Source organism: Seriola aureovittata, chromosome 9 (genome assembly GCF_021018895.1).
Source record: "Seriola aureovittata isolate HTS-2021-v1 ecotype China chromosome 9, ASM2101889v1, whole genome shotgun sequence".
NCBI classification, from domain to species: domain Eukaryota; kingdom Metazoa; phylum Chordata; class Actinopteri; order Carangiformes; family Carangidae; genus Seriola; species Seriola aureovittata.
Window position 1 is genome coordinate 9,429,558 of NC_079372.1, and position 15,591 is coordinate 9,445,148.

Below are 15,591 nucleotides of genomic sequence, written 5' to 3' on the forward strand. Positions count from 1 at the left end.
TGTGATTCTGACACTGTCGAATGCTCCTCCTTTAGACATTTATTTCTGGGGCCTTTGTTGTTGTTTCAACTTTATAAAAACTTCTGTCTTTGTACGGATTAAACAACATATAAAGTATTAATCAGAGAGATGTAGAGGCCCTAGTAGGCAGGTTTTGTTACCTTAAGACAGAGCCAAGCTAGCTGCTAACTTTACTGTAGCCAACCAGCTGCTAGAGGTAGCTTCATACAGTATATGGCATAATGACATGAGTTATTCATCTCCTCATTAACTCTCAGCAAGAAAGTGTATTTCTTAAAGTGTCGTACTATTCCTTAAGCCTCCAAAGATAACTGACCCTGGCAATCACTGTGATTTTCGTTTCTATCCTATGTGGCACATTGAGGGCATACGGTGCATGAATTTCACTCTCAAATAAAATGTCAGACAGCAAATATTGTGTACTGTATAGTAAATAGTGAGGGATTTTGGACATGGCCATTTAAAAATGTGATATGTCAGAACAGTCACCATAGCAACCAAATATGATGCTGCACCAGAATAACGCCAACACATGAGTAAACGTTCCTTTCCTCTCTCCGACCCCAACCCTTTCTCCTCAAGATCCCGCAGATCAGCTATGCGTCAACAGCCCCGGAGTTGAGTGACGACAGGCGCTATGACTTCTTCTCGCGGGTGGTTCCTCCAGACTCATTCCAGGCCCAGGCCATGGTGGACATTATCCAAGCCCTGGGCTGGTCTTACGTCTCCACCATTGCCTCGGAGGGCAGCTATGGAGAGAAAGGAGTAGAGGCCTTCACACAACTCTCCAAAGAAGCAGGTAAGGAAAGGTGATCAGTGATGGACACTACACAAAATGAATATATTTGTCTTCTTTAAAACATGCACTTTCAGTTTTGGCCCAGAGAAAGTTCAGTTTTCCAGTTCATTGTGAAATATGTTTTCGGTGGATGAATTATTGATCTGTTTGGCAACTTCTGCTTCTGTTCCCCAGTGAATTGTGGAGTGTTACTGGAAATGTAGACAGAGAAACGGCTTTTAGAGAAGATGCCGTGTCGCAGTAATGAGCATTGCCTGTACTCATGTCACTGTTTTGTTTGTTTGTTTGTTTGTTTGTTTTTACTTTTAAATATAACCATTTCAGCTTTTTGCAAACTCCGAAGAGGAATTGTCTGAAAATTTCTAATTCGGTGTCTTTGGCCAACACAGAGAGAGAGAGAGAGAGAGAGAGAGAGAGAGAGAGAGAGAGAGAGAGGCCTGGCAACTGGTCATTTGGGAGAGTTTTGTTTTATGATCTGCCTTTTCAGTTTCACTCAACCTCATTTTTTATCCCTGCTAGTGAGAGTGCAGGGCTCTGAGGATGTTAATGATGACAGTCAGCTTTATGGTCAGTTCAAACCACTCTGGTCCAGTTGTGCGTATGAAGCAGCAGGGTTTCAGATATTTAGTCTTTTTAGAAGCGAAGCCTGCCTTCTCTGGTCAACGTCTCGAGGCATTTCCCTAAGAAACCATGTGATTAAAAAGAGAGAGCTGAACCACTGACTGGTCTAGAAAGCAAGCTATTAGAATCAGTCATGTTTGTTGGGTCCTGTAATGTAACATTAATGGTGATTGTTTAAAGTGGCAGTGATCCTCTTTTTGGCTTGACAGTCAAACTGTTGCATTAAGATTTCGGTTTTCAGAGGTTAGGATAAGGGTCCTGAGGAGCACTTACAGCATAACACAGATTTTGCGTTCAGACGAGGTGTTGTGGTTTTGCCTGTATTGGGCTGAAAATTGTGCACACGCTTGACTCACCTGCTTTTTCCACATTGATGCTGTTGTTGGCATTTGGCTGTACATGTGAATCAGCAGTCATTGCTGTAGCCAGGAGACACTCAGTTGCTATACAGTACAATGGGTCGGCTATCTTTGTCAAATCATGTGATCTATTGTACTGTGCTTAGGTCTGTAGAGACTTCACATAGTTGCTGCTGCAGTATTTCTACAAGATCAGGACGAGGATACATTACTACAGTCATGTTGGATGACTGTAAGATGGTTTTTAACGCACAAGAGTTGGCAATAGGTCTGTGTTCAAAAACCCAATTCTTTTTCCATCTTTTTGAAAGAATCACTTTAAGATAAATATAATCTGTGCTGGAAAGATGACCCTCCGTTACCCATGATAGCACATCCGTGCAACTCACAACACCAGGACCAAGTATTTTGCTGCTTCTCACCTTCACCTCTTTGGATCCCAATCCATTTCCTGTAAATCTTCAGGGAGTGATCTGTCTTTTCAAACAGACTAATGTGCGGAAACCTCTAAAATGAGCAAAGCTAATGACATCCCACAGGCACCGATCAGAAGTCCACCATGCATTTTTTATCAGTGTGCATTTGTGTCCAGTGTGATCACTCATTAAAACTTTAAGAAGCTGTTTGTGGCTGCGTAATTTGCATCGACAGAAAGAGAGAGACGGGGAAGAGAGAGAGAGAGAGAAAGAGAGAGAGAGACAGCGAGAAAGCAGCCTGTGTACGAACAAATAAGGAAAACTCCTGCTTTAAGGCTTATTTTGGAAGTTTCACTTCATCTTATATCCTGTGATAAATGCAGTTTCTTCCAGCTGGTGTTCTCAGATATATTTTCCACTTCTCCCTTTTGCAAAAAGCCGCAAACACACTGATATTCTTATGACTCCTGAACAGCTACACAAGGAGTATGAAATCATAAACCATTGTTGTTGTTGACTCATCCTGTTGCTTCCAAGCTGCACTCACTTTGCAGTATTTTGTATTCATATACAAATGGGAATTATTTCCTCTCAAGAAAAGCTCCCTTTACCCAAGGCATCTTATCTTTAATAAACACAATAATTATGTAATAGCACAACTATACATTCCCAGGATTCACTCAAAGGCGGCGGTTCTGCATTAAAACTGACTGGAATGGATTGAATTGAAAAAAATCTGAGTGAATAGGAAGGAGAATATCTGGAAAATACTGTAAGTGTATTATGAGTAACTGCAGAGCAAAAGCAACATTGTAGGGTGGATTTTGTTGCAGCATCCCTGCAAGTTGATCAATGAGACCTTGAGACGGTTTTTGTGGCTGCTCTGTTTGGTTGCAGTGAAATGTCAGATGCATTAGCAGGATTCTCGCTTCACCACTTCAAGGAGAACCATCTAGCGGACTAATGCAATATGGTTGCCCATTACCCCAAGCTGAGACTGGAGTGATGGTCAGCCTGTATTGATCTCTTCTGCTTTTTCTTTTTTTTTTCTTTCTTTCTCTCTCCTATATAGGCACTGTTCCATTGTGCACCTTCATCCTGGCTGCAGGTGAAGCTGGCAGAGATTAATCTTGTTTGTATTTTTCTGTGTCTGTCTGGACTCAAGCCAGAGCGATGGAGTTCAGTTTTCCCATTTGATAAAAAGGCTTGCATTTGAGGAAAACCTCCCACAAAATATCACTGTAGAATTGATTGCAGCAAGTTGCCAACACTATGCGTCCTTAGATCAAGTCTGGGCACTGAGGGGGGAAAAAAAAATCAGCCAGTGTATAGCACTCATATTTAGCAGTAGGAATAGACTGTAGAAGAGGCCTGATGCGTTTGCAAACACCATAAAATAGACCATGATATTTCTACATGACCCCTCAACATTGTCAAATCCCAGAACAGCAACGAGGAATGTCGTGCAGGATATGGAAGGGCACACAGATGCTAAATATGAATGTCAGCTGCATGGCAGCCCATTTTGATGTGCTCCCACGTGCTCAGGCGGGGAGACGGGAGCGAGCAAGTCTGCCTTTTGACTGTCGAGGTGATAAATATAATTGCAGCATTATGGATCCCCTGGAGGTTTGGGTTTGGAGGGTGTTGAGTAGGCAGGTGGGGGGTCAAATCCATCAAGAGCCTCTAATTTAAAGGGATTTGTATTTCACTAAGCAAAATGGCAAAGCTGGATTCCCCACCCTGAAGTGCATTTTCAGAACCGAGGGCATTGAGGATGAATAATGGAAGCAGTTAATGCAGGGCATGACCTATGGCACTCAGACAGATAAGTGGAGAACTTCCAAGACCTGATGAATTTAGTCATCATGATCATTAAGCTGTCTTTGATATATTAATCAAATGTGGAGCAGAGGGTAGGGGTTCACGGTGCATATACTTTTGAGATAATTTTGTGGGATCATAGGTAAATGAATAAGGTGCAGCGAAAAAATCCAGTGTCACAAACCAGCACATCTCACTTCTATTGTAAGCAGAAATTTAAAAAGCATACGTGTCGTCCTCACTGACTCTAAGTGACAGCTAGACAGTACAGTATCACTATACAATCCTATTTCTTGGATGAGACTTCAACAAGTTGGAATAAAACACTCTCCTCTCCCACAGCCTGACATTTATCTGTCTCGCAACACACATCTCCAGCCAACACAGACGTGCAGCTCTTCTTTTAAACCCACAGTTTCTTTCGAGGACTCTTTCAAGTCCGCACAATACCTTCCAGTGACAGGTGAAGGCAGTCCGACCCACAGCACAGCGCTCTGGAAGCACAGATACACCACTTGCATTTCCATCACACCCGCCTCCCCAACTAAAAGACTGACTGGCCATTTGACTGACTGACAGATGAGGTATTCTGCAGGCATTCAATAATTTAGCCACCGCTGCACAACCGCCGATCTGCAGCCTTTAGGGCGGTCTTAAACTCGCAGCACGTTCAGCTCTGGTGCCCTCTGCTTCACTCTGAAGATGGGATTTGCTCCAAATGCTTCTTATCTTCATCAGTGGCTCCTGTGGTCTCCATCTGTATTATTGACTGTTTTGACCTATAATACATCTCTGTTCAAGACCATCATAACTCTTCACACAGGCCCACAGGGTTCTTTGTTGCAATGGGGATAATGTATTTTCATGAGACTTCAGTTCTCAGCATATTATGAGTTTATCCTTTTTTGCCTCTCTGGAGTGAAAAGTGCGTGTGATACCTACCTGCAGACTTACTGGCCCCCTGGAGCTGAAAGCTGCTGCTAATACGCCAGAATCAAATGTTAAACAGCGCTAGTTTTCTAAAACAGAAATCTTGAAGTGCAGTGTCACACTGTAGGATTTTCTGGCTGGAATCAACTTAAATCTCTGTTCTGAAACAGAGCTTTGGTGTCGTCCCTTGGAGACCTGCAAATGCTGACTGCTCTGCACAAATGACACCAAGCACGTCTCACTTTAACAGGATACTACAAACCCTTGAGCAACAGCTAGGCCATTGGCGAGATCTTCACTTTTTTTTCATGTGTAGTCCACTTGGGGAGGATAACAGCAGTCATCCCTGAATGTTTTCTCACATCAAGAAATATTCCTAATTCTGCCTGCTGGTAGTAGAAAAATGGATAGTTAAGGGGCGGTTCAGCAGTTGTCATTTTGCTATCTTTTGCCTTTAGAAATGCCACAGTAAACCATGACTGGAGATGTGTGATCTGCCAGCTAAAAGCTGTTTATATCAAAGTAATGAGCCTGAGGAGACTGGCAATTAGGAGATTCCTTCCATTTCTCTGTCTACTCAGGGAAATTCAAACTGAAAGGTTATTGGGTAGACTATTAAAATGCTTGAGCAGGAGATATTTTAATTGGTTTGTGTAGAGCTTTGCTGTTGACTCAGGCTGGGCCTACAGTAGTTAGGATGTTCCCTTGCACAGGTGATCATATTATCTGTTTATCTAAAGTGCTTCAAAGGTTAGCGTGTCCTTCACACCTATAATTACCGTACCAGAGCGGAGCAAAAACTCTTTTATTAGTACTATTTTTTTGGTGAAAGATATAATTTTGCTTCTCTGCCTGATAATGAGTTGTTGAATAAAACCCTGAAGATAACAATACCTAGCAATCTGTTAAAAGCCAATTGCAATAATATACTGTGCCAAATACAGTATCTAGCAACAATTTAGCAGCACACGGAAGTAATCAGTACCCTTCGTCCTGTAAAAAATCATTAGTGGTGACCTGTCTGAGAATGATTTATTGTCAATATTAATATCCTCTTTGTTTGTTATTGCCTGCTGTGCTATCTGATTGGTGCAGGGTCCAACAAGAGATGTTTGATAATGGCTTTAAATGAAAAGTCAATGGAAAGCTGTTGGATTTTCACAAATACTTAATATGAAATCTGTAGCTTTATGTCCCTGTTGGTGCGGATTATTGGATTTGTTATAGCTGATATGTTTGTTACTCTCTGTGAAATGGTGCTGGTGCTCAGTCGGTAGGCGCAGTTTGAGTGTTATATTGCATGCTGCTGTGGTTTGCAGATCATTGCCAAAATGTAAATGTATACACTGTAAGACTATCATTTAGACTCTGTAGCAAGCATGACAGCATCATCAAAATCTCACTATTGTGTGTAGATGTGTTTCCCATTTCCATATGGGTGAGATTTTCATAGGAAAAAAAAAGCAGCTATTATGACCTCAGGCTTTGTGTGCATGTGAGTGTGTATACATTTGTGTGTGAGAGTGAGTGAATGGTTGAGATCATCCCAGAGGCCTTATCATTTCTTACTCCTTTCCCATTAAAAGGTGGAATCTGCATCGCCCAGTCTTTGAAAATACCCCACAACCCCAAGCTGGAGGATTATGACAAAGCCATCCAACAACTCCTGGAAACGCAGCACTCGCGGGCAGTCGTCATTTTTGCCAGTGAAGAAGACATACGGTGAGGAGCGCAGCACATTCTGGCTTCATCCATGTTGCTCAGGCGTGTTGATGACTTGCCATGTTCAAGTCTTTAATCTCTGAGTAGCAGCTCCTGAAGACAGGCTAGAGGCACAGATTTACCATGCGCACAGGATGTCTGCTACACAAACATACCTCCAAAAACACAAACACAAGCCTGCCTCAGAGGAGGAGTGGGAATACAGATCACAACAAAGCAACAGAGATATTGTTTCATTTACAATGCCCCATGGGGAGTGTTTATGTAAAGAAACACAGAATCAAACATTTAGTACCTGTAAATTCAGAATGAAGTGAATGTGATTGTAAAATGTAAAAGAAGAGACGAATGAGAGATTGAGAGTAACTGCCTATCGCTATCCCTATTATCTTCAAATAAGATATAAAAACAACATATTTTCTCAACACAAAACAAAACATAAACCAGTTAATGAAAAAAATAGTAGTTTTCCTCCTTTCTTTCTCGCCTTTAATGAGAAGAACGAATGAAAAACTGTACATGACAGGGCTGAAATGCCCAAACAGCTCCTTAAAGCCAGCTGTGCCTTTTTTGTAATAGATATTAGATTGCACACGCCTCTTGTACTCTCTCCTAATTCACACACGGATGTCCTTGCAGGGGAGTTCTCAATGCCACCAAGAGGGCCAATCAGGTGGGCCATTTCCTGTGGATTGGATCTGACAGCTGGGGGGCCAAGAGCAGTCCCATCCACCAGCTTGAAGATGTAGCGGTGGGAGCAGTCACTATACTGCCCAAGCGCTCCTCCATTAAAGGTACAGACATACCAGAGCGCGCACACACACAAACACACACACACACACACACACACACACACACACACACACACACACACACACACACAGACTCACACCACATGTATAGTTTTCAACTGGACTGTTTTAAAGGGACTCATTGTTTATTTGTGTAATTATTTACAGACCATACTAGAATTCATAAGTTATGAAATCTATGAAAAACCTGCAATAACTGTTTTTATAGCCACTCAGGGGCAGCAAAAAGTTTTAAACACTGACATCTTATCATCTTATAAAACTGATATGATGATCTTGTTAGCAAGCAGTTGCGATTTACACGTCCATTAGATACAGATCAACAGTAGCCTTAATTTAAAGTCGTGTTTCTGTGCCATCTGGCAGATCAGTCTGATATTCACTGTCTCTGTTAAATAGTCATGTGGTCGAGTGTAAATATGAAAATATTGGGGGCAATATCCTGGTGCCTGAATGGTTATGGCACATACCACATAACTGCAATCTTCACAATTCGTTCAAGATATACGTGTATATGTGTGTGTGTGTGTGTGTGTGTGTGCACATATATACGACCGACCCCATTCACACTATACATAGTAATTTCAACCATTGTCAATATGAAAAGAAATTGATTAGTTTGGTCTCAAGAACATATTGGACATTTTTTAACATTTCCATGTCATTGACTCACTCACAAGCCCATTTAAATGCAAATCAACACAAATGCCAAAAAGAAAATGCACATATAAGATATACTATTCAAAAGTCTGTGACGTTCAATGCATTTCAAGAGAGGTGATGTAATTTTATTTACCCACTTCGTCTCCGTCTGTCTCACCTATTTCAGCTTAAGTTGGCAGTTTCCTGCATTTCTCAGAATGACTTTCGACAGTCCTCAGAGAGCAAGTATGACCTTGTTGTTACATATGGCCGTGGGTTGCACATGACCAGACTAAAATCAGTCTGAATAAATTGGCTATTTTATTATTAAACGTAGAACCAGTAAATGTAACAGTGTCCCCTCTTGCAGACAGCACATATTGATCAGTGTGGTTTTACTTGCTTTAAAAGTCAAGAGTCTCCAATCGCAGACTACTGGAGAAATTAGTCTCTTTATCATTATTGAAATGAACACGAAATGAAAGGTCTTTAATGTGGTTTTTAATATTAAGCATTTATGCTTTTTTTTGATCATTTTAACATTTTTAACATTAACTGTTTTTATGAGCTTAGAAGTGGATTCCTCTGTAAAACTGCAGCCTAAAAATGTCCACCCACAAGAAAAAGGAAGTAAACGAGGAAATTATACTGCTGCATTTGCCAGGACATGTACAAATTTACCACAGAAATAGAATATTGTCAGCATGTACCACCTATTTAAAGTTCTGTCCAGTGTCACAGTCCTAATAACCACTAATCATTACAATCGGGGAAATATGAAAGCTTGAGTTTTATGAAGCTTTTCTTAATTAGGGAAGGTCTAGTCAGGACAAATGTACACTCTGGCAGCAGCAAGAATATTATTAATCCACCATGCATCATTGATGGTCTTTTGAAAAGAAAATCAGCTGAGTCATTCAGCTCTGATTAGCCATTATCACCTCTACCCACGACTCAGCTGATATGACTGGATAACAGACAGTGGAGACACAGACAGACACACTTTAAAATGTGAAATTCGTTATTCTCCAGACGGAAAATTGTGTTTAAAAAAAAAAAATAAAATAAAATAAAAAAAATTCTCAGTGAAGTTCAGTTCCAGCTCAGCTTCCTGACCCACATTGGATGGTAGAGTTGCACAAACAAGAGAGCAAAATCCAGCAATACAGGCTTTCTTTCTGCTTTGTTGAAGCAAGTTATCTCTCCTCAAATTAATGCGTCATACAGGCACCTAAGCCCTGTTGAAATTAGTGATAAGCTAATACATCATGCCTTCAATCCACTTCTGTAGTAATGGATTTTATGAAGTGAGGAAAACCTGTTCAGCACCTACAGGACCTCACAGCCCGAGGCAACAGGCTGTGGCACCACTTAGAATCCCTGCGTTATTTATTATGCATCCTGTTTTTTAATTAATGTAATTTCCTAGATGAAAGAAGTGATTAAAGTTCCATGGGGCTTGAGAGGAAGAGGAACCACCGTGGTCAAATTTTGATGAAGTAGTGCTTGCTGGTGTGCTTCCAACACCTAGCAGCCACCACCACACCGCCACCACCGCCACCGCCACCGCAGCACCACACTGCTTCACAAGCTTCGCTTCATTTCCTCCAGGTTGGAATTGGTTGATAATTGGCCCGGAACTGAGCCATTCTCCTCTTTCCTCTGTTCCCAGGGTTTGATGAATACTTTACTGCGCTCACCCTGGAGAACAATCGCAGGAACGTGTGGTTTGCTGAGTTTTGGGAAGAAAACTTTGACTGCAGGCTCCTCAGTGCCTCAAAGAGAGAGGATTCGAGCCGCAAATGCACAGGTACATGGGTTTTGACATGAACTAATTAGGATAATTTCTGTAAAACACTAAAAGACGATGCATAATATCATCCTCCTATATCTTTTTGAGGTGAACTTGACCTTTGGTTTGCATTAGAAGCTGAAGATAGACCTTTGGGGTTTTAAATTTGCCCCTCTTGTCTGCGGCGCAGCCAGAAAGTCTAACACCAGGTGTTTCCACCCAGCGGGTGCATGACAGGCTGAGTTTATAATTAGAATAATAATGCACCACGTGGTATTAGTCATACTACAGTTACACACCGTCTGCTCCTGCGGCTAATGTCCTGTAACTCTTAAATCCCATATTCCCTCCATTCCCCCTTAACTCAGTCACCTTTACAGCTCAGCATAGTCTAACTGAGTACATTTCATTTAGGTTCGAAATTACGGGGGAAAATGACAAAATGCCACGTAAATACCGTTCATGCCCCCCTCTTGCTTTATTGCCACCTTTGTGGTAGAATTAATGATAGTGTTGTTGCTAACAGTGATGCATCCATCTATTACCTAAACTCTGCCTGCCAGCACTGTGACTGGCATTTCACTGCATGTATTATCTACGTGGATGATGCCTGTGATGTGGGATGCTGTATTAATCTTGCTTGCATACGTGATGATGGTAATAGCAGTGTGACACAAATTACTGTTTGCTGAGGGATTTTGTTTCCTTTATAATCTCCTGTTTAGCGTAGTCTGTCATGCGTCAAAGACAGAAGACGCTCGTCCACTTAGTGAGTCCCACAAACGCTCTATAAAAATGACTATAAATGTCTTTTATCTTTTTTTCATTTCCTCTGAAAATAGCTGTCACTATATTCTCTTCTTTTTTTTATACCTCAAGCCAAGCTGATATTTATGAATGTTATACTAACGGGAGGCTTTTGCATTCACAGGCTGTCCATTGAGCACCCTATGCAGAGCTCGGAAAACCAAAAAGGTTATGTGTGGGCTGAAATATATGTTAAGTTCTGAGGAATGGGATGAAATGTCAGCACAGATTGCTTTTGACCTCCCTCACTCTATGCAAGTCTCCCACACCCTTATATGCGTCCTATTAACATCATCTGCTCCTCCACTGAGCTCTCCACGGGAACTATGAACAGCTCTCACTGAAGAGAAAATTGTCTTTTAGTTTTTGCCGTTATTTTCTTGATGGTGCATTTTTATTATCCAGGCGCTTGAATGTTATAATTATGATGATAATGATGATGATCATGATGATGATCATTATTATTAGTAAAAGTAACAGTAGTATTTTTGCTGTTATCATTTCCATTCACCCGTTGAAATGCAGCTTTTATCTACCAGGAGGATAAAATAGCTTCTTCAGTTTGTAACAAAAACAAAAATCCAGCAGAGGTTGTACATTATGTATTCAAGCAGTGTATCAGCGGCATGAGGCAAAAACCTTTGCAGCAGCCCATAGCAAAAGGGCAGTACACTGGGAGGAGGATATAAAGAGCAGGAAGCCACTGTGGAAGAGTATGTTACTAAAGTTCACGGTGATCTTCATCATCTTGCAGATGGGGCAAACGACGTCCATTCTCAGCAGCCAATTACTTCGTAATACACCACAGCAAGTCAATCTGAATCCGCTGTATTTGTCACAAACACTTTGTCTCGCAGTTCAGCTTGATATTTTCCACTTGGGAATTAAATGTGTCTTCTTATTTCCTTTGACACATTGTCCCTTTAGGTGTAATGCCTTCAAAATCAAAACTGAAGTGACTGGCAGCAAACGGTAAATGGAGGAATAAAAATGAAGCTGCAGATGACAGGGAGCGCTGAGAGAATGTAATGCCTAATGGCTCAGGGTGTATTTGGCTGTTAGCCCTCCTCTTCCTTTTTCTTCCCTCAGGCCAGGAGCGCATCGGGATCAACTCCAAGTACGAGCAGGAAGGGAAGGTACAGTTTGTGATTGACGCGGTGTACGCCATGGCCCACGCTCTCCACAACATGCACAGGGACTTGTGTCCTGATCATCTTGGCGTCTGTCCACAAATGGAGTCTGCCGACGGAAAGACTCTGCTGAAGTACATACGTAACACCAGCTTCAACGGTGAGTGACACATTGCAGAAGTCTACACAACAGATGCCTACAGACTGTGTGGGTAAGAAAAGCAAAGTCGTGTGCTATCTACTTCAGTTTTGAAGGACATTTTACATCTTATAGTAAGCAAGTTAAAATTAGTTACTGGTTACTCATCGCTGCAGATATACTCTGTTCTGTTGTTTTATTGAACAGCATGAAATGTATTTCGTCCACTATGTTTCAAGCTTTAATGTGGAGATACAGAATAATGGAGCATACTGTAGAAGTGAGGAACACAAGATGGATGAACCACATCTAAAAACAAATGAGATAAAACAATGATGTCTTTGCAATGATATCATTTTATCTCTCACGGTATATGAGCTGAATTGAGCCTAGTGACCCGAGTACATTAGTTAAAAGGAACGTTTTTGTTTTCTGCCGAGACTCACGTGAGAAGATGGATGGCACTTTCACATCTGTACGGTAAATATGCAGCTGTGGCCGGCAGCCGGTTAGCTGAGCTTTGCACAGAGACTGAAACCAACTCTAAGAAACATGCTACATTTTGTTTGTTTAATCTGTACAAAAGTACAAAATGTAAAAATTACAAGTTATGGTTTTATGGACTATTACCTGGGCATTTGGTTTTCAAATGGATTAAATAGACAAAGATAAATATATATTATAGGCATTTTTTAACCCTTGGACAGAGCCAGGCAAGCTCTTTCCAGTCTTTATGCTCTGCTAAGCTAATCATCCTCTTGCTTCCATTACATATTTACCAGACAGATTTTACAGTGGATGTATTTTCCTCAAAGGTGATGTGTGTCCACATCAGTTTCCTGTGTCAAGATGAAATATATCATCCCAGTTTCAGACTATAAAAAGGTAATAATAGTAAATAAATGCATAAAGTACCACTTCCCTTATTTTACACATCATATGCAGTCGCTTGTGAGCTGGCTACAATTTAAATTTGCATACTTTCATTCCTAGTCAAAAGCATCACAACACTTTCTGCATCTGTGGAATATTTTGAGCCAATGTGATTTATTATGGGTCCACCACTACTTGAACCTCTACATAATTCAGCCCTGTGCAGATAGAGATGTACAAGATAATAAACAATTAATGGAAAATAGCTATTAATGACAAATGCTGTGAAGTGCAGGAGTGAGTGGGGGGAAGAGAGCCAAATGGGAGATGAGTTTAAAACAAGATAAGCCTTTGTCATTACAAATGTGCTGGCATGTATGTCAGCCAGTGATCATTAGAGGCTCTTCTGAAGTGCAATGTTTCTTCACAAAATGTTCTAGATTAAGATTCAGCTGTTTGAAATAAGGAATCAGCGTAATCTCCTCAGAAAACTGGCCTACTTTTAGAGGTGGACCCAGCTCACTGTTTCTTTTCTTTTAAGTATTAAAATAACACTGGTGATGACTGATGGTATATGTGGGAAATGTATACCTGTATGTACTTTACTGGGATAGACATATTATACTAATGATCCTCTTCAAATCCTGCATTTCACTGTTTATTTTTTGGCTCATTTAAGTCTATAAGTCTATACTCCAAACACAAAATTTCACACTTAATATGAAGTGCAGTCTTATACACCTACACACATCCCATGACTGAAAAGGATCAGGGTTAAATGAATGAATAAACCAAACAACACAGACACACCACAGACAGTCTACTTATATTTTTAAAAAGCTTTTCCTACAGAACGTATAAACACTTTGTCAAGGTTTCTTTTATTAAATGAATCCATTATTCATAAAGAACAAACTGTGGCAGCAGTGATCAAGTCATGCTGTTCTTCTTGACCCTGCTTTTCTAGTGCTATTATTAATTGAAAGGGGTGGAACTTGAGGAATTTGAACAATTACATTTCTTGTCTGATAATCAGACTAAATTAGTACTTTGTGTTGCCCAAACCAATCAGCACTGAGCCACGTCAACATTAGGCAAAACAGAGGCTTTGATAATGGTTGCATAATTTAAATTTTTCAGTGTTCGCCGTCCATTGATTGGATGCCAGCTAGATTTTGTAATCCTCTGCATTCAATAGCAATATATAAGGATATATATTCTGCATCATGTTTGGATATGTCTCTACCTGGTCGTTAATATCAAGGAGTTCAGGGGGGAGCTTTTCCTTTTTCTTTTTCCTCTCTATTTTTTCTTTTTTAACTGATCTTACTATAACTTACTATAATGCCCTGAGCTGTGATATATATTTGTTTTTTTTTCTTTTGTAATTAAATGCGCTGTGTGTATTATGTGTGTTTGTCTCACAATGCCCCTTTTCAGTGCCTGTAGAGCTGAAGTCTATGCATTCCAGTTTCAACCATGGAAATACAAAGAATTTGTTTTGGAGGGCATGATATTGAAGTTTTATAACTAAGTTCAATCAAAATTACTTCACTTAATACTGAAGGGTTGAATCACATTGAAGCATAAAAAAGGTTCTTACTGAAAAAGCAGGACACTCAAATTGCCCTACTTCAAGAGACACACTTGAATGATTTGAACATAGGAAGCTAAAGGATGGATGGATTGACCTTGTGGCTTACTCGTCTTTCTCTTCAAAAAGCAGAGGTGTTGCAATACTACTACACAAAAGTCTGCCTTTCACAATACAAAAGGTCAGATCAGGTATCGGATGAAAAGGACTGCTTGGTTTGTATTTGTGTTTTTCTTTTATTTATTTGTGGCCCTTTGCTTTGCAGTGTTTATACACTTACCAAATATGAATCACAGTTTTATTCTAGAGTGCTCCATCCATCATCCCCATTCTTAATCCTGTCTACAGAGCTCTGATTGGCTTGTTTTTTTGTTTTTTGTTTTTTTGTTTTTTTTATTTCATGTAGGTAGTGATTCAAATGTCTGAAACCAACTGTTGACATTTTTACCTGCTTTATATGTAGGATAAGGCTCAAATCCCATGAAAAGACCAAATGCATTAGTCCATCTCTCAACACTTTCCATTTGGTCACACTGAAGACATAACTCTTTACAAATGAGTCACAAATACCTAATTTCATTTTTTTTTTTTTTTTTTTAAAAGGCCGAGTCATTTACTAAAACAAGCTAATGTTACTTGTCCTTTGCCATCCAGTGCAATGGCGTGGCTCACTGATGGAGGTCTATGGCACTGGGGAATATATACTATCCTGCTTTGGCTCAGACAATTCGATTCATTGCTTTTGTTTTTTTCATGAGATTTGTTGCCAAAAAAAACAATCACTATATCACTTGACACGGGACATGGTGCTCTTTCTTTCTTGTTGCCATTTCAGTGTAAGCATTGCAACAATTATCTTTATAATTATTTATGTACAAAAATGTGTGACGGCAAACTTTTGTCAGAGAGCTCAAGCAATGAGCTGCCTGCCTTTGTTTACCACTGTGGCTGCGGCAGCAGTGCAGAGTTCCAGCAGGCGAGAAGCCCTCGGTCTTTAAGGTGGAACTAAAGAAACAGAATGTATGCAATTTCCTGAGCAGTGCGATTCAAATTCATGGTGACCTTAACTAAGTGCAGATTTATGCATGGGATTGAGAATCTGCTGTTCAG

The 15,591-nt window shown here is 40.4% G+C and overlaps 1 protein-coding gene across 1 annotated transcript in view; it reads left to right on the forward strand.

Moving 5' to 3' along the window:
• LOC130175161 (metabotropic glutamate receptor 7-like) overlaps positions 1–15,591 on the forward strand; it is a 60,755-nt gene that overhangs the window by 25,565 nt on the left and 19,599 nt on the right. The window contains exons 2-6 of the mRNA XM_056385466.1: positions 604–820; positions 6,557–6,692; positions 7,332–7,486; positions 9,819–9,956; positions 11,835–12,035. Coding sequence (XP_056241441.1) covers positions 604–820; positions 6,557–6,692; positions 7,332–7,486; positions 9,819–9,956; positions 11,835–12,035 — 847 coding nt within the window. The remainder of the gene's footprint in view (positions 1–603; positions 821–6,556; positions 6,693–7,331; positions 7,487–9,818; positions 9,957–11,834; positions 12,036–15,591) is intronic.